We start from the raw sequence: 25124 nt of genomic DNA, 5'->3' as shown, positions 1-25124 counted from the left end.
TTTCTTTTAAGGGAACCTTTTCCAGACAGTTTGAGTTTCTACATCAAATAATCTTGACAGGGCTCCTTGAAACTTCTTAAATGTAGAGACAATTTGGCAAGTATAAGCTGATTTCAGTGCAAAGTACTGAAGAACCAAAAGCTTACCTGAGCTGTTCAGGAGTAATGTTTTGCTTGTAGTGTTTGGGGTAGAATTTATCTAAAACTTGGTGGAGAAGATGCTGCATTTTCAATTGTGATGTTCCCCCAGGACTTGAAGATCCTGGTCGATCCAAATCCCCATATTCTACCTACGACAACATTATAGTTTATAGTACAGAACTATGAGGTTTTTAACGCAGTAGAACATTCCATGATTTCCCATACTGATAACTACTGTGTTTATTAGTCATGCAAAAAGACACAGGCTGGGGAATGTTGTCTACAGCATTAACCATAGTAAATGTATACAAAGGAGCAACCACTGAGGACACAACTACCCAAGGAATTATCTACTGATCTAAGAGAGTGGAACATGATCTCAGCCACATATGTGTTGTGAGGAGACATCTGTATAAACACCCAGGCTTTGGAGATTTATTTTCAACTGGCCAATTAAAACAACAGCATATTTGTAAATAGTTTGGACCATGTCCCCAGCTTCTTCACCTCAATTTATGCAGCTTTAATAAATACAACACTCTGTTTCAGGTCAGTAAAAAACTATTATTATACTGCTCATCATGCTCACAACCCACAATGTGTACTTTATGAGGTAAAATACTAAATGCAAGCCTGGGGACTTAATGGAGGATTATGGAAGATGCTCTTCCTGAGTAAGAGGGTATTGGCAGTGTAAGAGGGGAAGTTTTTACTATTAATGGAATTCTAGTGGTGGTACTGTATCTCTACTAAGGTACTAATTGGAGCAGGTCTGGTGATAGTCTAGCCTCACTCTGTTTTTTCCAGTATTTTTCTTGAGAAGGAAAGGAGAGGCACAGCTAGAGCAAATTTCCCTACAGCAAAAGGTGTTGTAACATGTATGCTACTATAGTGTATTTGTCATGGTACAGCTGACGGAGTGTTTGATACATCACACTGTATGTTTGATGTGCTCTTGATGGAAAAGGGAGCTGCTTTGTCAAACATAGTGTATAGCTGAAGGAGGATAAAAGAGAGGATGACTGCCATACTCACCTGAGCCATTAGAGCCACCATTTCCAGAGCTAATTCCTTATTGACAGGAAATCTTCCATTGGCTATTTCATTGCTCACTTGGAAGGCCAGTAGCAACCGCTCACGGTCTGTCTCACCTTTGGCTTGGCTCCGAAAATACAGTCTAAAAAGTAGAGAGGATTGTGAAGGTAAAAAGATACTGTGAACTGAAAGTAGAGCTGGGAACTTGAATCAAGGTGAGGCAAAATAAAAGTGTGTTTTATTCTGGTTTTTTTTTCATTGATAGGGTACCGGACAGATTTGGAAGCTGAGGTGCTTCGCTTATGAACAAGAGTAGAGCAAGGAGGTTCAAAACATGATTTCTAGCTTTGGAAGCTATTTTAATTCTATAAGGCGGCCACTTCTAGACAGTGAACCTTTATTAAACTCAGCTAAATCAGTGTCCATTCATCCCCATCAAGCACAGACAGGCAACATTTAAATTATGACATTCTCTGCTTTATCACAGCAAACTATATTTGCTCTACATGTACAGCCTTGTAGACTTGCCAGCTTGGATTTGACTACTTACACTTAAGACCTATTAAAAATGTTTCAGTTTGCTTCAGCAGGAAATAGGAGACCAAATTAGCAGACTTTGTTTAAGGAAATATGCTTGTAAATCAAAGCATCCTATTGTTTTTTATTCCATTCACACTTGGAATTTTTTTGATGTGGTATAACTTGGGGAATGCCTCCCAGAGCCATTCCTCATACTTAACAGTCCACAGCAACTAATTATTAATTAATAATTAGTTAATAATTAACTAATATTAATTTCAAACTGCATCTATAAATTCCACAATTCCACTACATGAGATATTCATTCCTGTGGAACAGTTTATTTATTTTTATGTCACTTTGAGATTACTACACTATTAGGACCGTATTGACCTTACAAATGTCTTATCAGAGTCCTTGGTGTTACAGCAGTCCAGCCTTGGAAAGACCTCATCAAAACATCCCTGCTGTCTAGCCAATGCACATTCCAGCCCAACAAAATAATTCTGCAAAGTTTCACTCCTGAAACAAATACAACCTTCTGGGTCAAAAGCAATAACTTCTGCTTTCACCTCTATTACAGCAACTGACAAAGTTGACAGAAATTTGTTTCCACCATTACAGTCAACAAAATCTTCATATGTTTAATACTGAACTCTCTGTTCAGCTTTGGGGCAGCATTTGTTTCACTGCAAAGAGTTCATTCCTTGTTCTCATACAGCTCTTGATTTACTGTAATTCAGAATTCCTATCTGTATTATAAGTGATTAATTCGTTCCAATTTTTGATTTAGATCTTTGCCTTGTACTTCCCTTCTCTATGACCTTTCATCATCAAACTTTTAACATTCCTTTCTTTATAAATTTTGGACACTGCTACTACATATCTCTTCTACAGCTCATATGATTTAGAACATTGTTCTCGTATCTTTTTCATCTTTGAGACTGTTCACTTAATTGCAAGTTTTGGCATACTTGTTTTCAGTAGTGATTTTTCCTCTAGGTCTCTCTTCCTCTCACCTAACACACATTCTTCAATTATGTTTTAGGATCTAGGCAAATGAAACTGTGCCAAGAATGTTTTATTGTGCTACAGCCAGTTGTTAACTCATTTTAAGTCTATTCTGCTGCTGCAAAGTGGTTTGGGTTTTATCCCTAGGCCATATGCTTTTCTAAAAAAGCAAAAACCATCACATCATCCGTAGGATTTAACTGAATCTTAGCTAAAATAGTTTTGGCACCAGTGATACTTTAAATTACCAGTCATCTACACAGATATGTGCAGTATAGAATGTTTAATTAAAGCAGTAGTAAGGCCACCCAACAGAGGACAGTACCTGTTCTTATAGGTCAACTTTACAATTCTTGTGCCACCTTCATATTTCCCAGGATGCAATTCTTTTAAGGCTTGTTCCCATTTAGAAATGACATCACAGATCTTTAAAAAATATCAAGGAGAGAGGAGACACAAACTGAGGTGAAATATATAGTCAAGGCTTGAGGAGCAAGTAAGTGAATAAAATTGTGTGGAACACAGAAATAAACGCTGGATCAGCATAAACACAGCTCAAAGTGACAAAACACATCCTTTTTCTATTGCACAGTATGTAAAAATTAAAGTATTCCAACTGAAAACTCCAGCTCTAACCTGCAGGAGGACACATGAATTCTGGTCTGGTAGTAACTCTCATAGCTATGTCTATGTTAGCAAGTAGAAAAGCTCAGAAGGAACAGATCTGCACAGGGAAACACCCACTCCTAAGTCTCCATGCCCACACTAGCAGTCTGACCAAGTGACCTGAAAGCCCACTACTATGTTGGATGACATCTTCCAGTTCATGTTTCATGTAAAAAGAATCCATTTCATGCTCACAGGTTACTCCTTAATGTGAGTCAAAGCACAGTTAATAGGAATGACTGGCAGGTTTACTTCTAAACTGCCCTCCTGAGATTAACTAAAGCACTACACATCCTCTGAGCAGCAGCAAAATGTGTATGCCTACACCAAATCTTTGGATGTGAACATCCAAATTTTGGGAATGTTTTGATTCCATCTTTGTAACTCAGACATATTTTTCATAATAACATAGGGGATTTTTTTGGTGGTTTTTGTTGTTGTTGTTTTGGGTTTTTTTGTTTCGTTTTGGTCCATTCAACTCCTCCTGGTTATTCCAGTCCTCTTACAAGTGGTCTAATAAACACCCCCACTTCTCCTTTGATGGCAGCTCAATGAAAGTAATGTGAACATAAGAAGCCACATGAAATACATAATCAGATCTCTAAACCTCTCAAGGTATTGAGATTTACTGGTTATTATTTATTTGCCAAGGCAAAGTTATGCCTTTGATTATCTCAAGGTCCTTTGTTTACTGTGATGCCTCATCTCTCCAGATGGTCCAATAACCAGCAAAGCTCCAGATTACCTGATCTATATCAGGCCATGATACAAACTATATAATCTGGCACTGTCTGTGGTAGTTTCCTTTCAAACCATGTATTTCAAAGTTATTGGTATCTTCTCTGCTTAATGTGAAATTTTACACTGTGTAAAATTGATTGTTTAAGTTCTCTACAGGTATCAGGACCTCTTCAAAAGTTGCCACTACAACTATTCCTCCATTAATGCTGTATGACAAATTATTCTTACAGATTTGTACCAAAATCTGATGGGTGTCATTGATGGCAGCCAGCCTGCTCAATTAAGGCAGTCATTCAGCTGCAGCAGGGGTAAAAATCTCCATATGAAAGTCACAGATGCTAACACTTTATCTGCTTCCTTTTTCCATTGATCTGAGGCACTACACTCTTTCTTAAAGTGGAACCATACTCTCCCCTAAGTATGCTTATCAACAATGGAAGCCTGAGTTATCTGGAGATAGCAAGGAGATACTTCATAATCCAACAGATGGAATTTATACAGACATGCCAAAAGATTCACAGCCTAACATAAATTTGTCTCAATTAGAAGTGTCACATTTGATGTCAGTTATGATATCTGATCATGCTGGCTAGCTCAGTCATGTTTCAATTCTGTAGTCAAAACAAATTAAACTTTAATATGTGCTAAAATCTGAGTTACATTTTCTAAAAATTGACCAATTTATTACCTACGAAAATAGATTTTTCTATTAAGAACTATATCAGCTTAGGCTAGCTAATTATAGAATCATTTAGCTTGAAAAAGACCTAATCATCAAACCATCACTGCCAAGTCTACAACTAAACCATGTCCCCAGGTGACACATCTACAGATCTTTTAAATACCTCCAGGGGCAATGACTCCACCACTTCCCTGGGCAGCCTGTTCCAATGCTTGAGAAACTCTTTCAGTGAAGTAATTTTTCTAAATAGGCAATCTAAACCTCCCCTGGAACAACTCTGGGCTGCTTCCTCTTGTCCTGTCATTTGTTACTTGGGAGAAGAAATTGACTCCCACCTGACTACAGCCTCACTTCAGGCAGTTGTGGAGATCAATAAGGTCCCCCTGAGCCTCCTCTTTTCCAGGCTAAAGAACCTCAGCTCTTTCAGCTGCTCCTCATCAGACTTACTCTCCAGAACCTTCACCTGCTTTGCTGCCCTTCTCTGGACCCACTCCAGCACCTCAATGTCTTTCTTGTGCCCAAAACCAGTGCATAGTACAGGGAAACAGTCACTTCCCTGGTCCTGCTGGCCACACTATTTCTGATACAGGCCAGGATACCATTGGCCTTCTTGGCCACACTACTGGATCATGTACAGATGACCAAGGCTCTCAGAACCTTTTCCTCTGAGCAGCTTTCCAGCCCCTTTCCAGCACTCTTCCCCCAGCCTGTAGGGCTGCATGGGGTTGTTGTGACCAAAGTGCAGAAATTAATATCTCATCTGTGAATATTAATCTAGATAGACAATATCCATGCTTATTTGATCTTAACTCATTAAGAAAGATTTAGCAGTCCTTTGAAGATGTATATTAAAGGTAGCAGAGGAGAAAAAGAAATACCTTCATATTGCCCGGCAAACAATGTTCCAAATTCCTGCCAGAAGGATCATCTGTGAACAGAGAAAATCCCATATGGGATGGCTTCCTCATTCCTGTTTCCTGGTTCAGTCTCTGGACGAATTCATCAACTGTTGAGGAACCATCAAAACCTACAACCTGCAATGAAAGAGGACTTAACTGAGGATGAAAGAATTGTGACCATTGCTAGGCATCACAATTAATGAAGATGGTTTCCTCTGGATTAGCATCTCAGGATTAACTGCCAGCTCCAGTGACAACGCTTGTGTACTGTCTCCTTTGATATCACATTCTTTCCCATATTGGGACACTTCCAGCATCTCTCCCTTTTTCTCAGCTACCTTTTTTTCCTAAGATCTGTAGAGATAGGATTAATTCCTTTCACTTTCTTGGAAAATCAGCTAAGACAGCAAGAACGACAAGCAGTGTTTACGTCCCAACATCTGATGTGTAAAAATATCATGGCGCCACCCACCCACATGAGGCAGGTCATGGTGCATCCTCTAGTGCCCAGAAGAAAGGCAGCTGTGGTGGCTCACCTGGTATGTTCCATTCATGAAGTGCACTGGGATGCTGAAGGGGAGCGAGTGGTGGTAGGGATTTCTCAGCAGGATGGACACGATCTCCATTCGGGAGGGCTTGGCTTCCCGCTCTCCAGCCTGCACGGTGCGCTCTACTGATCTCTGGCAGTAGATGGCATACTTGCCTATCTCACTCCTAGGCAAAGAGGGGGAGAGAACCACAAACATGCTCCAAGTGACATGTCCTCTTCAACTTCCCATGCCATGACAATGCATTCCTCCCTCAGGTTTTTGCTCAAGGAAAGATACATCTCTATGCAGATACACTGTTCATCTCAACAGACTAACAGCTCAAGAGAAAAGCTACAACACAGACCTCAGCTCCAAGGACCTGTAAAACTAAGGCAGACAATGCAGTCTCTAGGAAACAAGAGTATTCCCTGCTTCTAGGTGGACTGGACACATATCCTCTTCTGTACCCTGTTACCATCACAGAATCTGTCAAATCGAGATCAATTCACCCTCAAACCTGCTGTCATAACAGGGAAATTTAGTTACTATCATGTCAATCCTGGCAAATATTGAACTATACAATCCTGTGAGACTAAGGCATTACAAGCTGTGTTTGTTAATTTACATGGTTGTACAAATTGTAAGTTTCCATTAACCCTATCTGCCAACCAAGAGACTTGATGGAGATTCCAAGCAGGCTTAGATTTGTTGACAGTTCAACACAGGATAGAGATAGTTACCAAGATGATCAAGTTTACTGTCTACTGAAGAGAGTGCTCCATTGAACAGCATCAAAAAGATGTGTCTCTAAAGTCAAGCAGGAACAGTCAACTGAACCTTGCACAAAAATGTTACGAATGTATATACTCAACAAGTTCTGAAATGGAAGGATTTATATGGATTTGTAAGTATGCTATCACTTTGCAGAGGAAAATAATTTCATTCAAGGTGCTTTCAGAAACTCAGTACATGATTATATCTCCAGTTAAAACCCTACAAGTAACATGGAAGTCAGGACCTCTTGCTTTTCGCTGTAGAAATATACTGCTCACCTCCCCAGTAATGAGCTTGGACAATATTCAAATAAATAATCTTGCTTCATCAAGAAGCTGTTATGTTGGATTTCCAGATGCTCCTGAGCCCTGTGACTTCTCACTTAAAACTCTGCCCCACTTTTCTTCCTCTTTTAGAGGCTGGATATATACACTGAGATCATCTTTCACGAAAAACAATACCTGAAATTAAGATCCATAATTCTTCTAATTAAGATTTTAATACCTAGAATAGATCTAGACCATAGGCATTATGCAGTGTAAACTTTCTAGTGTCTTGCTTGCTGTGTGAAACAGGGAAAGTATATCTATTTAACTGGTCAAGAAACAGCTGTATCTTCTCCATCCAAAGACAGGAAAGTATTCCTAGAGCTAGGGAGAAGGAGCCATGCTAAATCCCATTTAGCAACTGCTCCAAATCTAAGCTGAACTACAGGTGAACACAGGCATATTTTCATGTAATTTCTGGGTTTTTTTCTTGCCCTAATAATTGTTTCATTGCTGGATCATAAAAATAAACTTCCTCTTTGTTTCTGCCTGGAGTATATTTGTTCACAAAGGTGCTTTTGGGCAGATCACAAGCATAGCAGAGCTTGAAGCTGATATAATAAATCAGTTTCACATGACAAAGCAAATCCTTATGAAATTCCACAGTCTCCAACAGTAGAGCAGCTCCACTAGTGAGTTGCATGGACCCATCTGGGAACTGATAATGCACAAGTTTGAAGAGATGGGACCTAGAACTAGACAAAAGATCCCTAACACATTGTCCTAGCAAATGGAAAGAGAACTCAAACACTGTGGAGTGCCCAATACCTGTATTTTTGCTTTTGAGAAGAAATAGCAAATGTGAGGCAACAGTAAAAAAAAAATACTTGATAACAGTACACTTTTCCTTTGCAGAGACTTTTAGCTTGAGTTCCATAGCAGATTTAGGCTTATTAATTGAATATTAATATTTGTTTGAAAGGATTTTTTTTACTTTAACTCTTTTACTTTCATCTTAACAACAGTGTATTTTTGCAACAGACAGCTAGACATCTCTAGCTGTGACCTCCCTGCTAAGGACATAGTGAGATACATTGAAGACCAGATCACCCTGGAAACAAAGAGGACAGCAAGAACAATGGAGAACAACTTCTTGTTGTGTCCATAGTTACACACCAAAAAGGTAAGAAAAAACAGTACTAGCCTATATTCCAGGTTTGTTAGTTTTTCCTGACTTTTTAAGGCTCCCTGTGATGTTTTATGCCTCACTTTTGTTCTGTCACTTTGCCTGCTAACCTGACAGCAGAACGTAATCACCTAAAATTTGAGTAATCCATTCCAAGTAATTACTTTGGTCTTTCTGTCAATAAAAGAAAGTAGCTGCATAAGCAAAAACTTCCCAATGTAGCTCCAATTATATCTATAAAAAGTTCTTTTGCTAGTATAGGTCACTCAGTTTTGTGAACTAGCTTCATCTAAGTGACAAATTGATGTGAATGGTTGAAGGGGCACAGCTTTATACTACTGAGAACCTTCTGTTCCCAGTTCTCAATATGTATTTGTAGGTGTGTGTTCCAGAATTGTTTCCCTCTTTATCTGTAGTGGGTGCATTCAGGAGGCATTCAGCTGAGCAGAATGAAATGCTGCTGCAGTCCGTACCTGGAGTCTGCATGTCGCTGCAAGTGCTGCTTGATGTACCAGAGGAAGTGATGTTGAGGCAGGAATAGAGGAGCACACAAAGCCAGGAGCTGCCAGCACTGTGAACACAAAACTGGACATCACTCTTGTTCTGTACTTCCTACCTGTTGTCTTTCACAGAATACTACAGCCAAAAAATGATGGATGGTGACGAGTGCTTTTTGGAGTGACCTTTTTGGATTTGCAGTTCAAGATGTTTCAAAGGGCTGGAATGGTTAGACAGGCTGCTCTTCAGTATCTCAATCTGGACTCTGAGAAGAGCTCTGTATGATTGACTTCTGAAAATTTTAGTGTAACCACAACTGAATCAACAACTAAGACTTAAATTAATATTATGTAACTGAAAATCACAACCAAGAAATCACTGGTAAATTTTATTTCAAATTATATCCATTATTATTCAACCTGATTTTAATGTCTTATTTGACCTGGGAATATTGTAATGGCCTATGTACATTCATGCTGTAACTTACTAATTTTATTTACCCAACAATTACAGTACAAGATTCAGATTTCATGTCTAATAGTAATATTCATGACTTGCATGCTATTGATAATCTAAAACGCAAAACAAAATTAATACCATGTGACAGTAAGACAACACAAGCTAGGAACTTTGATTATGAATATGGTCTGAATAGACTATTTTCAAGTGGTAAACAGTTACATTTAAACTAAAATTTGTTTTTCAAGTAGTTATATTCTTAGTGTTCTTCTTTGCAGATCAGTGCTGAGATTCTCCTTCCCCCAGCATGCCTTTAGCATAAGCACTATTTTAGGAGAACCAGTCCCACAGCTACTAATTAAAAACATGGGATTAAATGGAAAGTTTTTGCAGAGTGGCACTAAATGAAGAGGAACTGACCTGAATGACTGAGTGGTTCTGGGGTTGCCGGCAGCTGGTCTGTTTCACAAGCTGACAGTAAATTTCATTCTGCAGCTCGGTATGTGTCAAGCACACCTGCAGTGCTGTCTGGGCAAGTGACACATGGTAATCAATAGAGGATGCCTCCACAGGAACGTTGATGAACAGCTGACAGGACTGCAAAAGGGTAGAAGTTAGTAAATGCCACAAATACAGCAACTTTTCTCTGGTACTTTGCAGGCCAGGTTCACCACACGTGTTTATTAACTTACAGACAGTTAATAAATAACCTTGAGAGGAGGGAAGAAAGTCAATACTTAGTTCCTATTCCTCCTTCCTTACTTATGGCAACTAAAAAATTTACTGAACCTCCCCCAGTCTAAGGAACTCAAAAGTCAGCAAGAGAATTGAGGGGAAAGTGTGCTTCCTGCCTTCCATGCCTGTCTTTTACCCTGTTCACACTGTCTCATTCCTGATCTTACACTTGAAGAATGCAAAAATGTAATCTCCAGCAGCTTCACCAGTGGTCTTACTGACACAACTGAGTTTGCCAGTGAATTGTTTTTGTTTCCTTCAATCCAACTATTGGAGAGGAAAGAAGAAGACAAAGCGAATTTTGAAGCATAAAATCTGTGGGGAGCATTACTCCTAAACCCAGATTCTTCACCAGGAAAGTTAAACCTCCAAAGAATGAATGACACTTAAAATCCAACAGTTCCCTTGTAATTAATGAACCAGCAGGCCTGTCTAAAGCAACCCATAGTGACAGTAAACGTTATTTAACATGACTGAACAATGTTACTGCCCCAACAACAGAGCAAAATAACTGAAAACCATGCAATGTCCCTTTAAATACCTTAAAAAGCTTCAGGGCTTCAGTCTGTAGAGCCTCTGATGGCAGAGTAGTGAGGGATGTGTGCAACCCATCTTTACTGTAGCACAACATAGGATGCTTCCACAGAGGAGAATCTGAGGTAGGAGAGAACAAGGGGAGAAGGACACTATACCATCTGACGTACAACTGAGAATCCCCTTCCCTCACCTCTGACTGGATTAAACTGGGGACTGAAATTTTTCTTCGTTATGCTTTGCTACCAAGGAAGAGTCTGTGGGGCTTACTTACTAGGGTCTCCCTCTGCATCCAATAGTTTTCCAATGAGCTGTTCATATGACGTGCCCACTGTGGCATTACTGCTACCAGCTGCAACTGTCAGATGGTACAGCCAGGTGTTCTAGGCAAAAGGATGAGAACAAGATAGGTCAATTCAGACCTGTTTTCTACAAACAGGTTATGCCTGTATGACCCATTTGCTCATTGTCCAGAAGACTCTTGGTCTCCAGAAAAAGACTGCTTTTTATACCTTCTCCTGTTTGGTGCGGATAAGTAAATACGTGGGACTCTGGTCCTGGGGGTGAATCACCAGTGTACAGTGGGATGAGAGAAGTCCTCCACCAGTGGTTTCATAATCCTCATCAGAGTCACAGGAACGATCTACTTCTTCCACCTTGGACTCACGCAGAGGCAGATGCCCTAAAGGACACTATGAGGAGCAAAAGCACATTAGATAATGTAACTCATCTCCCAGTATGGACAGGGAACACTGGAAGAGAAAAGCCAAGTAAAAATGCTGAGAGTTCTGTAAAATGGAAGGAATAAATAAATCAATGTTTAGCTAAGGTAATCTTATGTTTATTATGTAATCAATGTTTAGCTAAGGTAAGAGATTCCAGAGAATCTCTTCTTTCATAAAGTACTTATAAAGTGTGTCACTGTTTTTTGTTTTTTTTTTTTCTTGGGTGAGCATCTACAGGTCAGAATGAGACTATGCAAATAAAAAGATTTTTTTTTCCCCCAAAAGATACTGCTTTCTTCCCATTACACTTGAGGGTCAGTTGCTTAGCATCTTGAGCCACTGTTTTCTTACCCTGGTCAGACTTTCTGCTTGCTACTGAAAAAGAAATACTTTTAAAATTTTCAGACAAAAGAGAGGATACCTGCTGTGCTAACTCTGGAGGTGAATCCCAAATATGAGTCCTAGTATTTTATTCTAAAACTTGGGGTTTTACATCTCCAAGACAAAGTAATGGATTATCAGGCAAAGTGTTTAGAAATGGAAGTGCATTACACTGATTATCTCCCTCTTCCCAGAACGTTGATGCTATCTGTTTTCATGACAATAATGTGGGATCTATCAGCTGCTGTATAAAAGTCTGCTCAGAAGGCTACACAAGACAAATGGAGTAAGTGAGGAACAAGATATAGAGTGATCTGAGAAAGAGCAATCACTTGCCTTTTAAGTCTGCTGTTATTTAAGCTTAAAAAATAAAATCAGGGAAAATATTGATTCTCGTTGTGGAACAGGTGCTGTTAGAAGAGAAGTACAACCAAGAAAGAGACCCAAGACACAGAAGCAGTAACAGTAAAGAAAACTTCATAAGAAATGGGAAAGGAGGGTCCAGGAATAAAAGGAGGAAAAGGAATTACCTTATCTTCATGATTTCGATAGTAGTAGAAAGTTTTTCCAATCAGTGCACACCAGACCAGCTTAGAGTGGCCATGTTTGACCTGTAAAGAGGACAAACACATTCATGTTTTTAATATCAGAAGTATGCCAGAATGACTTTCTAGGACTTCAATTTTCAATTCAACTCTCCCCTAAAACTTTGCATGTATTATTTGTTTTATGCTAATATAAGCTCCTCTCTAAACACACAGGGCACCCCTTCCAAAAACAGGCAAATACATTCCACTCAAGTACATAGGTGCTTATGAGAATGGGTCTAAGATTCTCTGAAGTGTTTCACTCATTCATAATAACTTAACATTGCTGTATACTGAAATAGAATATTAAGGATAACATTTTAAAGATTGTAAAAGCAAATGAGTTCATCTCAGCAAGAAAAGATCAGTCCCCCTATAGTCTAGACAGTTGTTTCCTATTGCAGATTAATAACATTCAGATGCAGATTGTCTTTAGCCATCTTAGAACCTGACAAGAATTATATCAAAATAATCACAGTAACATCCAATGTCAAGCTAATCTATGGAAATGATACAAAGAATAAGAATTTTCAGCCATTGTACTTTGTACTCATGTACCTACAGAACTAAATGCTAACCTGGAACAATACAAGCCATTTTCTTAAAACTCTCCTTTATAGCAAATTAAAGAACAATTAAATGTATTGTTCAACAGTGTTAATTTTTTTACTATGACATGCTGTGAATTTTGCTGAAGAAAAGCAGACATAAGCTAGATATTTGTTATTGTTTGCTATTTGACAGTCAGTACCCTTCAGTAGCCATGTTTGTCCCATCCCTTATCACTAATATAAATTTTTCACTCTGAAAACATAAATCTACACCCACTTTTCCTTCTTTCCCTACTCTTACAGAGAGTATTAAAATACTAATTTATTGCTCACATTTGCTGTTCAAACCAAGAAGCTGGTACACTGTCAATTCTGAGCTAAACATAAAGTATGAAATATTATTTTACCTTGGTGAGCCAGCCTTTCACAGTAGGTTTAGCATCACTGTGAGGAACACCAACAGGACCACTCACTTGTACTCTCAATATACTCTGTAGGACATGAATCCATTCCTCCAGGATACTGGTAGAATCTGCTGTCAGGAAATAAGTTCTCTTTTCTGTCACTAGCTGGAAGGAAAAGAAGTGAGAAAGTATAAAGCTACACACCTAAAAATCTTTTCTTCAGTTGCTGAAGTCTCATTTAAGTCAGTTCTTTATCCCATACAGATTTTTTTTTGGTCATTCAGGAGAGATTTTTTTGAGGGTAAGAAAAAAGGTGCTAATCCTCAAAGCCCAAGAGAAAAAACACAAAACTCAGTTGAATCAAATTCTCATAAGTTTTCTTGCTGTTTCTGTAGGATACTGTGGCTTTGTGTCTTCTCTCATCCTTTCTTGTTTCTCAGTGCTCATGCTAGTTTTTCATTTTAAGGGTGACTACGTAAATGTGGGGTTTTGCTGCCATCATTTTGTACTGCATTTTGCCTTCATTACCCTGTGACTGAGAGTAAAGATGCTAGAAATATAATAGTATTAGGCCTTAGCAACTTCAGTTCTATAAGGGCAGAAGATAGCTCAAAAATTAGGCCATGTACCTTTCAAAGTATGAAAGAAACTTTAATGCTGCCTTTCTAATTAAGTCAATAATGACTTAAAAGTAAACCCAGTGATGGGCTAACTACTAATACTTTAGAAGTCATATTCTAAAACTCTTCAGATTTTCTTTAGATCCTCCAGTCATGTAAAGTCAGGCTTGAGATCTTTGGAGAAGTCTCTCAGAAAGATCCTAAGTACTAGGTAGTTTTAACTGTCATAAGAATCATTTTCCCCCACAGATTTCAAGCTTTAATTCCTGCAAAAAACCAAAACTGTTTGGTGTAAAACAGGACAAAAATAAATACAAATTTATTCCATTTCAAAAGGGTGTATTTGGGTTACAATTTAGCTCTTTCCTCATTATTAATTATACTAACTGCCTGTTTTGTGCCAGGAAACAGAGACCAGATAAAAGTTAGCTCATATCATTTGAGAGACACAGTAGCATTCAGTCTGAATTAAGTGCTCCCTCACTGAGCTACTAAGTGTATGGTTATGTGCAGGATTAAAAAGCAACGCCTACCTGGAATGTTTGGGACCCTTCACCCCTGATAATCTGGCATGAAGAATTCAGCTCCAGCTGCCCTTGTGGTTTGCGGATAACATCACTCTGAGGAAAGAAAAGCAAACAATTTTTTCAGTAGGAAACCTCAAATGAGCCTTAGATTACTTAAATACAGCATAATATGCACATGCAGGTTGGAGTCTGCATTTGTCAGCTGGAAAGGACAGCCTAAGGTTGCCAGGTGAAATATGAGACTGTGGGATCCTGTTGCAAAAGTCTCCTCAAAAGTGGCAGACAATATAACAAGTGCAGTGATAACAAATGCTGTATTATGGAGTACAGACTGGACATTGTGATTAATAAATCAAAAGCAAGTCCAAACAAACACCAACAAACCAAACCCTAAGTGGGAAGGCAGTACAACACACAACAGGTATAAAGACAGTGACTGAATTTCCACCTTCGGAAGTGACAAGTTTGTTAATAATAACTTTGCTCTTCATTTGATGCATACAGTGAATCTTTCTAATGTTCATAATGCTTTTCAAAACAGTGTCATGTCTAACCAAAAGTGTTTTTTAAGTATATTAAATTTCTCTGTGCCTCTAGAGTGGAGGAAACGTATCCCAGTGACTTACCGGGGACTTGTAGTACATGATTTGTCTGTTTCTGAGAACAAACCATCGTCTTTTCCACGTCTTTACCTGGCTGCCCATTTTCAGCAAGTAGCCTGATTTCTCCATGGGTTCCTGGAGGACAGAGCAAAGGGAAGAGGTCATCTTGCACCTCTCAAAATGAAAGTGTACTGAAATCAAGCCCAGACATTTGCTGCATCTCCCATAATTTTCTGCTTTGTTTAATAGAAGCCAGCAAAGATCATTTCACGGATTGTTTGATGCACTGTAAACTTATTTCTCTTCCTACTGAGGAACTGATTTTCCAAATAAAAATGAAGGCTCTCTCTACACCATGATTAGACTCCTGTTCCTTGTCTGTTTGATTTCTTACATTGAAGAGTACAGACTTTAATGCTACCTGTTTTGAGGTTTCATTCCTTTCTCCTTCCTTCCTCTGAATTTCCAAATTTGTTTTGTCCAAAAGTGTAAGGCCTTCATTAAAGTGGAATACAACTACAGGAAACCAATATAAGCCATCAGGAAAGATGACAGCCCCTGATGCTTATAATTTTACCTAACCACATAACAGAAATTGCACCTTGTTCTGAAGCATGAGATGGTGTCTTCTGATACCAGACAGCTGGACCAATAGCCCAGTCTGTTAGATCATCACTTTACAGGGGGTTTACTCAATATACTTTAGTTACTCTTTTCTCTTAAGGCCTGGGCTCTGTTTGCACCCCTTTACAAGCATAACATAGCAGTTACAGTGCAAGACTTACAGTGCAGATTCCACCATCAGTGGAATAGGAAGATGTTCGCTGCAGCTTATGCTCTGGCTCTGAATAGTCGCCATCCAAGGAGTAGGCATCAGGAGGAATGGCATAGTCACTCTCAGAGCTCAGTGAGGACACAGATACACCTGTTCAAAATAAAGGAAGGAATGAGAGTTGTGGCTAGACAAAAGCATGCACTGAATATTGTACACTCCAGAAAGGTTTCTGTATTCACCATTAAAGGTTTTTTTCGGTTCAAGAAAGACAAATCTGATAAGACTTTGGAAACTGAAACCCCACTAACGTGACTTCTGAGACCTCTTTTTATTTCCCTAGGAAGACAGTAATGAAAAGTGAGTTTTGGATACTGGAGGTGAAATAAATTTATTGTTGAATAAAATCAGATTAAAATATATATATACAAAAAAAAAAAAAAAAAAAAAAATCAACAGACCTGTCATCTGGAGGAGAGACAGCTTGTTTTCATCTGGGAACATCCATTATAAAGCCTCAACCCCCTCTGATTTCAACTAAGGAAAAGGCTTCCTCACTTAGCAATGGAGCTTTACTTTCTGTGAATCTTTTACCACAGGTACATGGCAATGCACAGGCGTATCTGCCAATGCAGCATAACAGAAGTTAAGACTACATGAAATACAACTATTTTAGAGACAACCAATTCTAACAAATATTCCACTCAAAAACCAGTTTAGCCCTCCCAGCAGGCAAGAAAAATAGTCCTAATCAGGATCCAAAGTACCTGATGTCTCTCAAAGAAAGGTGAGATGTACTTACTAGCCAAGAAATTACCAGTCAATGACAAAGATAAAAAACATTTTCTGTATTGTGTCAGTACTAGTTTGCTTCCAAGGAGAAGTCACAACAAAGGTATGATGACTGGATTTGTGATGAATTTAGGAGGCCAATCCCTCCCCCAGTCTTAGTTTAGCAATTGCCTGAATGGAAATCTATCAGCAGTAAAAACCATCTACAAGATCAGTTTTCTACTGTTTCTGCTGTTGATGTCTGCACACATTCTGGGACAACTCCTTGTTAGCATCACTCTGGCTGAGCATTTGCCTGTCACTGGTGATGTTGTTCAGGGCATCTCGACTCTGATGACAGAGCCCATCCTGCTCAGTAGCAATACTCCCACTTTACCTCTCTTCACAGCACGAGGGCTGCCTGGCATGCTAGCTTTCCTGTTCTCCAATCCAGCAGTAGAAGTCCTGAAGCTGGCATGAGAGCCACAGTCATCATCAGAGCCTGAAGACTCATCTAAGAAAGGCACATTGCTGATCTGTGTGGCTTTCTGGAAAACAGACCTGAATGGTTAGTGTGTGAGAGAAGAGTTTCCCCAGGACAATCCCTCCTCAGTCAAGAAACAGAGCAACCCATGCCACTCACTGTCATACCGCCTTGCCCACTTCTGCCCCAGCGTTCCTCAGCTCCTCCCCTTCTAGTCTGAGAACTTCCAAGCTGGACTCTCTGATCTGATCTATTTGGATTTCCACTGGTTACACCCTCCTACTTTTCCACGAGCCTTATGCTTTATTTCATTCCTTAGGCTACACCCACTATCACCTCTAGGTTTCATAGTGCACACTGCAACTTCCTGGACCAAAACTTCTTGCAATGTTCTGTGTTCTTAAATATATTTAACATTTACTACTCTTTCTTCATTATTTTGATGTCCAGTACTTCCTGACATTCTCTAATTTTCTTCCCTTCACTGCACAGTTCCATCCTGATTTGTCTCAAGTTACTAGCAGCCCTGGACCATGCTTTTCACAACAGGAAAAATGAGGTAACTCCTTACCCCCTTCAGAGTAGAGTAGACTGGCACTGTGACATTTCTGTAGATGAGATAGGTAAATGGCCCAGAAGTTGAACACGAGAAACTGGAAACTGGGGAAATTCAGAGAGAAAGCAAGAGATCAAATAATACAAACTGGTGAAAAAGAGGAGGTTTTAATGGAAAAGCACATGGAGAACTGCCAACCTGGACAGTTTGGCTTCAGAAAGGCCAGGAGATGTGTCATTAATTCCATACAATTCCCAGAGAGAGCTGCAATGCTCCTTCCATTTAGCCTGTAGACACCTTACATACCCTGTGCTCACCACAGTACAATGGTAATCTGGTGTACCTTGTACAAATAGAAAAAAGCCCTAACAAGCAAAGGTGATGGTCACTCAGAAGACTAAAAACAGGCCATAGACAAGCAGAGGCAGAAGACTGGCTGCAAAACTTATGCAAGAGATAATGGAAGATGCCCCTGAATATAGAGGCACAAACAACCCAGCACGAACTATCACCAAAATCAGATATATCCTCCTCCCTTCCTTTATAGAGGCTACCTATGAGGTCAAATTTACTTTGAAAACAGGCAAGGAAACGAAATGTGAACAGCCAGAAGCTCAGATCCCACACTGCCACTATGAACTCCCTCTAAGGATGGATCTAATCTAGGCCAGAACTTACAGCAGCTGGAAGTCTCGTTCACCATGGCCACTTCAGACAGCCTCATGCCAGACTTGGCCACAGCGTAGATTCGGCTCTCCTGGAACAACACCACGAACAACTGCAATCAGGCAAAAATGTAATTCTTACAGACAGATGTCCATGTCACAGAATCACACCACAGTCACACCTTTGGGCAGGAAGGAGGGGCATCCTAAGAAAGAAAGCTAATTTCCACCATATGTGGTGTGAATGACCATTAATGGAAGTGTGTTACTGTGTGAAAATTCCCAGCTACAGAGGTAACATCCACACACGGAAACACCTACATGCAATTATCAATAAATTACTGTATCACAGCTTGGAAAGAGATGGGTTTTTTCCGAATTACAAACAATGCATTAAAATGACTTAAGAACAGCCCTATACCAGAACAACTCATTGAGTCATCAGCTGCAAAGGATGCCCATTCCATAATAAGAGAATGAAAGAAATGCCTGGAATGATCTCAATAAGCCTGTGTCTCAGTTACAACAATATACAGAGCTTTCAGCTCAAAGGATCTCCAAGTACTTCATGAATTGATAAAAATTCCAGAGGGGAAACCCAACTCTGTGTCTAGATGGAAAGTTAAGACTAAGACATCAACCAGTGTGAAATGGGTAAATCCCAAAGCTAGGAAACCTCTTGGTGCTTCTTAAAGCATGCAACCAAAATAAACTATGAAATAACACACATAATACATAATACATATACATTAAAGTACCTAAGATTGCAAAATCAAGTACACCAAAAAATTTATAAGACATAAGAATTAACAGTGAGTGCTTGACTTTGCAATTTCAATAAATCAGTTGTTTGCCCATGCCTTTAAAAAAGCAAATGTATCATCTCTTTTGGTACTACATTGATTTCCACCAGGTTTGTCAATTTGGCCTGTTTAGGAACCTGATTGACAGAGTCCCTTGGAAGTCAGTCCTGATGGACAAAGAATCCAGCAAGACTGAATATTCTTCAAGAAGGAAATCTTTAAGGTGCAGGAGCAGGTCATCCCCATGTGTTGAAAGATGAGACAATGAGGAAGACCAGCCTGTCTGATCAGAGACCTTTGGCTGAACTCAAAGTTTGTGACCTTTGGATGAATGGACAGGTGACTCAGAAGGGCTGCAAACACACCATGAAGTTATGCAGGGAAAAAATTAGGAGGGACAAAGCCAACTAGACCTTCACCTGGCTACTGCAGTAAAAGACTTCTATAAATACATGAGAAACAAAAAGACAATCTCCATTCTTTATTGGATATCAGTGGGAAACAGTAACAAAGGATGAGGGAAAGGCAGAGGTACTCAATGCTGCCTTTGCTTCAGTCTGATGGTAAAACCAGTTTTTCTCCAGATCCATCATGTCTTCATGAGCTGGAAGACATGGATGTGGAGCAGAATGAAGCCCCCATAACCCAAGGGGAAATGCCCAGTGACCTGCTTTGCCACCTAGACACACACAGGTCTGCAGGGCCAGGTGGGACCCACCTGAGGGTACTGAGGGAGAGCTGTCAGAAGAGCTCCCTGAGCCACTGCCCATCAGTTACCTGCAGCCCTGGTCACCTGGGGAGCTCCCAGGTGACAGGAACCTGGCAAACGTGGCACCATGGTCAAGGGTCAGAGGAGGACCTGGGAACTACAGGCCTGTCATCCTGACCTTGGTGCTGGGGAAGCTCATGGAGCAGACATCCTGAGCACCACCACACAACACATGCAGGACCAGGGGACCAGGCCCACAGAGCATGGGTTTGTGCATGGCAGGTCCTGCTTAACCAAACTGATCTCTTTCTATGACAAGTGACCTGCTCAGTAAATGAGGAGAAGGCTGCTTTTTCTATCCTAAACAATTCTAGGACTAAAAAGCAATTAATCTATTTGACCTCACAAATAACTGTAAGAAAAAACAACGAGACACGTATATTCACTTTACCAAAGGTTTTCACAAAATTTTTCTAAGAGCAGAGGCATACCATGAGATAGGAATGCTGAGATCTAATCCATAGATCTGTTCTGCTATCCACAGCTTTTTCTTACTCTGGAGCTATCTGGTCTGGTCCACTGCATTTACTATTCATTTTTCTATCTTAAACAATGACAACAGAACTAAGGATTAACTTTTGATGACCCATATAATGATAAACCACAATGCAGTACATTTTGACTTTAATTTTCATTCCTATGATTCTTAAGTACTGTTTTTTTCAATGGATCTTTTTCCCCTTATAAAGAGAAAAAAAAAATTGTCAACAGAACCAGCATGCCCCGTGATCTGGAACTGTCCGGCTTGGTGGCTCAGGAATGCAGCCTGTGATTCCTTGAGACTAAGAAGCGTTGTAGCCTAACCACTGGGCACAAAGATAAACAGCACTTCTCATACTGTTGTCCTTGCATTTCTTACCCATGATGGGAATCGGTGCAGCGGTGGTGTGGGAGGTTTACACTCCGGGTCAAGTGTGCCAGCCTCAGAACTCACAGCTTCTCTTTGCTCTGCAGGTAAGTGGTACATTCCCTCACACGTTCCAGCTTCTCCCCTCAGCTGGCCACATTCTGTCTCCATCTTCTCCATTACTCCATCATCATCAATGTCTGTCTCCTCCACATGCCCACAGCCAACTGGAGGGTCTGCTATGGGCTGAAAAGTGCTAGTCTCCAAGTGCATTACACGGTGGGAAGAATTAGCCCCTGACTGTGGTTGGCTGAGATGTCTCTTGGCTAGCTGGATACTGTCTCTTGGTGTATTGGGTGTTCGTATTTTTGGAAAGGTCATGCTACTCCCAAGGCTGCATTCCCTCCCTGGAAAGAAGGAATGTGCTGTAAGAGCTGATGTTGACACAACCAGAGGTGGCTCAGCAGTTTGGAGACGGCCCTCCAGCAGGCTCATTATTTCTCCTGAGGAAGAGGAGTCCAGCTGGTGGGAATGGAATCTGGCACTCAGATCATCAGAGAAGCGGGTGCCATCCAAACCCATGTGTTGCAAGGTGCTCACAGCACTACAGTTTCCTTCCAAAGATGATTGGAAGGTCAAAGCCTCAAGAATTTTTGTGGTCTCAGCTGGAGGGTCCAGTGATAAGGGACCAGAGCACCCTAAACCATGTTCAGACCTTATGGTTGGAAATACATTTTTCTCTGTGGAGAGATTCCAGCTTGATGGGTCAGACATGAGCTTCAGCATGCTCTGGGAAAGCAGAGATTTATCCTCTCCATTTTCAGTAAAGGTGTCATTGGCAAGGACTATGTTTGCTGAAGAGAGGACATGTTTGGAAGGTCCTGTCTGACACACCTCTCTGAAACCAGGTGCAAGGAGCACAGATTTCTGGTCTATCTTCTCAGCAAAAGAGGCCTGTGGTGCTCGGGGCTTCAGGGAATCACAGCTCCAAAGAGATTCAAAGGGAGGAATGCTGGTCATGTCTACAAGGAAGGAGAACATATGGTTAAGGCATTCAAACACTCTGATGTCTTCAATGTTGCTTCCTAGTGTACATTCAGTTGTATTTCAGTAGCATCCTGGCCTGCTTAGGATTATACAGAATGGAAAGGAGATGGCTGGGCACAGTTATAACTAAAGTACTATACATTTATAGTTGGCAAGAGCACAGAAGAGGTGAATAGGAAATGATTAATCACTGTTTCTGACAAAAGTGAAATTAAGGGGTTCCTAATGAAATTAGGCAGCACATTTGAAACTTACAGAAGGAAGGTTTTTTTCCCAGACAAAAAAAGCAAACAGAATGCTGCAGAGAGGCCAGAATGTATTGGTAGTACAGAAGTCCGGCCTAGGAACTTCCTAAACTACTGAGAGCAGAAGCTGGAAGTGTATATGGAGAGGACAGCTTTACTTGCACTACTTTGTATGGTCCTTCCTGGAATGTGAACAGCCAGCCAGGTGATGGGATACTGGCCTAGGCAAACTTTCAGTCTAATGCAATATAGGAGTTTTTATTCTTACCTATATAATTATGCCTCCTTTCTTAAAACATGGGAAAGATGTGCACCTATCCCCACAACACTGTCAAATACACCAAAGTGGCCAGAACACTGCTTAGCATGGCTTTTGGCTTTAGTGGACCTACAGTGATTTAACACATCAAATAATCTGGTATGTTCCATCCATTCCCAGGGGCTAGATGGGGCATCCACCAAAGGTATGGAGACCTTCTTAAACATCACAGCAATCAGGGAGTTCACTCACTTTTCAAGAAATTTGTTAGAGCTCTTTGCTATCCTTTTGTGGAATATGACCCACACAACACTTTGTCACAAAGTTTTGTAATAGTTACTTACATGACTTTATGTTAAAATCTTCGTTTTTTTAGTTCTTTCCCTGCCATGTCAGTTGCTATGTCAGAGGATGACATAAAAGATAGATCCTAGATTGCCTTCATTGTCATTTGCCTACTTAGTACCTACACTTTATACTTGTATTTTCTTCCTTTCCATAATTATTAAAGATTATCTGAGTTTGCACAATTTCCACCAAATAGCAGCTTTAGAATATGAGAAAGTGGGAATAAAACTTGGAATAGCAGAGGATGTTTGATTGACCTTGCCATTTATATTTATTTCAGCCTGAATGAAAAAGAACCAAATCATTAGATGCTTTGGAAATTGCAAAATATGGGTGACTGTGACTCCTCACAGCCATTGCCGAAAATGCCGCCCGAACATCAAACTCTATGGGTATTGCTTAACCACCCGTGGGATTTACAAGGAAATAGAAACAAACTGAAGACACAAAGTTACAGAGGAAAGGGCAAACAGCAGAATAAATTACTGTTGACAGTGGAGAGGATGAAACTTGCTCTTGGAAACAGCTAAGAAAAAGACAATCATGAGAGCATGACCTTGGCACTTGATTCACAAAGAACTGAATGTTAGCAAAGCTAGCACATAACAATGGCACACACAAATCCCAGCACATACTTTCCCCTGACCCCAAGGTAAATCATTAGTGTAGACTGAAAAGAAGCCATTCATTTTAAATATTACTGGCATTTTTGCAGCTTCCTAGATGTGACAGGAGATTAAGAAGAAGAAGCTGTTACTATTAGCATAGCAAGCAAGAAGAGATTTGTCTCTCTACAGAGTCCCTGACTTCAGCCTGGCATAGTGAGACTAGCAAGGGATAAGAAGAGAGGGCAGTGCTGTTTACTGCCCAGAGAGCTGGGATCCAGGGAACACTTAATACCAGATTATTAACGCAGCTTACCAAGCATTCTCTTTTTGTGAGCAGTCAGAGCCAGAGGGGATGAGAAAAACCCAGTCATAAAGCATTTCACTAGAAATGTGGTGGGATTTAGAAGGAATTTTGCCCTATTCCCTTGCTATGGAGTAATAGGAATGCCAGAAAGACTTCTACAGGAAAGAAATGTCCTCTGTCCATGTGTCCAGTGAAGTTCTGGAAACTAGCTCATCTTACTCTGACCAAACCAAGGTCATTAAAAAATAATGAAAAAAAAAAAAAAGTTAAGAAATAATTTCTTTTTCAAAGCAGATTACAACAGAAGGGGTTGCATTCAAGCCTGGAGACCAAAGTCTTCCATCCAGCCACCAAAGAACTGCAAAAACCCAAAACACCATAAGCAGCTTTCTCCAACCCAACTGATAGCACAGAGGAACCCAGCTCCTAAGGGCAGACCAAAGAGCTGCTGCCTTGGCTGATTCAGTTACTCAGCTCACATGCCAGCAAAGGTTCTTTGGGGATGAGAATAATTCACATGTGGAGGTACACTGAAACACATCAGGGACTTCTCCCCTGCAGCACTGAAAGTGAATGGAGATTTCTACTATGTGTTCCAATGAATTCTTCTAACTCAGGAACTCAGTTGCTTATTTTAATGGCAAATGCAGATTCTTCAAAAAAGAGTCTATGCTTAACTGTTGGTGGGAAAACAATTAAGAGTTAAGGCAGGTGAGCATGTTATTCCCACCTGAAAAATTGATCCAGCTAAAGAACAGAGCAACTCTACTGTCTGCTGCCACAAGTTTTAATTTCTGACAAAGTTAAGAATACAACCCAAGAATGCCGACTTCCACTCTTGTTGTGGTTACTATGCTGCAGTGCCAGCTGAACACATTTACCTTGCAATGTATCCTGAAGAGCTTCAATTTGCTCCATCAGTCTTTCATTACAGTTTTTCAGGTGGTAATTTTCTAGCTCAAGCTATGAAACAAGAATAATAAAAACTGAAAAATAATGCAACATTGTAAGCACATGTGATCCACTACACAGAACATGTCTTCATCTTTATTACTTTCAAGGTTTCTTAACAAGGAAAAAAAAGATGGGTGAGTCTACCAGTCACCTCAAAATCCTTCTAATCAGCAGCGTCACTAGACAACCCACTTCAAATATATTACTGTGCTTTCTCGAACAGCCTCTGTATGAACTACTGGCACTTCTCAAATACATCTTTAAATTTACTTCCCTGCTATGAATTATCATTTACTCCTGTTGCAGAAATAATGCTTATGAAAGAGAGAATCAAAACACAGTACCCAGAAGGAGCACTTCTTCCATCTCACCCTGTATGTAGTAAAATAAGACCCCATGGATCCAGCGGACCAAAGAAAAAAGCAAACCAATATTAAGGGTGCATTTACATTTCCAATTAGGGTATGAGAATTCTTTGCAAATTTGCCCTATGCCTTTACTTGAAGAGTCTCAGCATCCATTTTTAAACACAGCAGTGGTACACCCAGACAGACTTCCCTCTTGAAGGAATCACCTGTGGTGCTGTCTTGAGTAACCCACTGGCAACACAGATGCCAAGT

General features: G+C 40.2%; 1 protein-coding gene across 1 annotated transcript in view; it reads right to left on the bottom strand.

Moving 5' to 3' along the window:
• The window catches only part of PLEKHH1 (pleckstrin homology, MyTH4 and FERM domain containing H1), a 48753-nt gene that overhangs the window by 5668 nt on the left and 17961 nt on the right, over positions 1 to 25124 (bottom strand). Inside the window, exons 6-25 of the mRNA XM_056493667.1 lie at positions 24432 to 24513; positions 20752 to 21761; positions 18334 to 18412; positions 17671 to 17759; positions 17013 to 17163; positions 15858 to 15997; positions 15097 to 15207; positions 14477 to 14563; positions 13327 to 13488; positions 12312 to 12392; positions 11188 to 11367; positions 10950 to 11058; positions 10683 to 10795; positions 9827 to 10003; positions 8923 to 9020; positions 6230 to 6407; positions 5673 to 5828; positions 3031 to 3131; positions 1176 to 1317; positions 147 to 289 (exon numbers count right to left, since the gene is read on the bottom strand). Coding sequence (XP_056349642.1) covers positions 147 to 289; positions 1176 to 1317; positions 3031 to 3131; positions 5673 to 5828; positions 6230 to 6407; positions 8923 to 9020; positions 9827 to 10003; positions 10683 to 10795; positions 10950 to 11058; positions 11188 to 11367; positions 12312 to 12392; positions 13327 to 13488; positions 14477 to 14563; positions 15097 to 15207; positions 15858 to 15997; positions 17013 to 17163; positions 17671 to 17759; positions 18334 to 18412; positions 20752 to 21761; positions 24432 to 24513 — 3389 coding nt within the window. The remainder of the gene's footprint in view (positions 1 to 146; positions 290 to 1175; positions 1318 to 3030; positions 3132 to 5672; positions 5829 to 6229; positions 6408 to 8922; positions 9021 to 9826; positions 10004 to 10682; positions 10796 to 10949; positions 11059 to 11187; positions 11368 to 12311; positions 12393 to 13326; positions 13489 to 14476; positions 14564 to 15096; positions 15208 to 15857; positions 15998 to 17012; positions 17164 to 17670; positions 17760 to 18333; positions 18413 to 20751; positions 21762 to 24431; positions 24514 to 25124) is intronic.

The sequence above is a fragment of the Oenanthe melanoleuca genome, chromosome 5 (genome assembly GCF_029582105.1).
Source record: "Oenanthe melanoleuca isolate GR-GAL-2019-014 chromosome 5, OMel1.0, whole genome shotgun sequence".
NCBI classification, from domain to species: Eukaryota; Metazoa; Chordata; class Aves; order Passeriformes; family Muscicapidae; genus Oenanthe; species Oenanthe melanoleuca.
The sequence above is the reverse complement of the archived record's forward strand: the minus strand, read 5'-3'. Positions and strand labels throughout refer to the sequence as shown.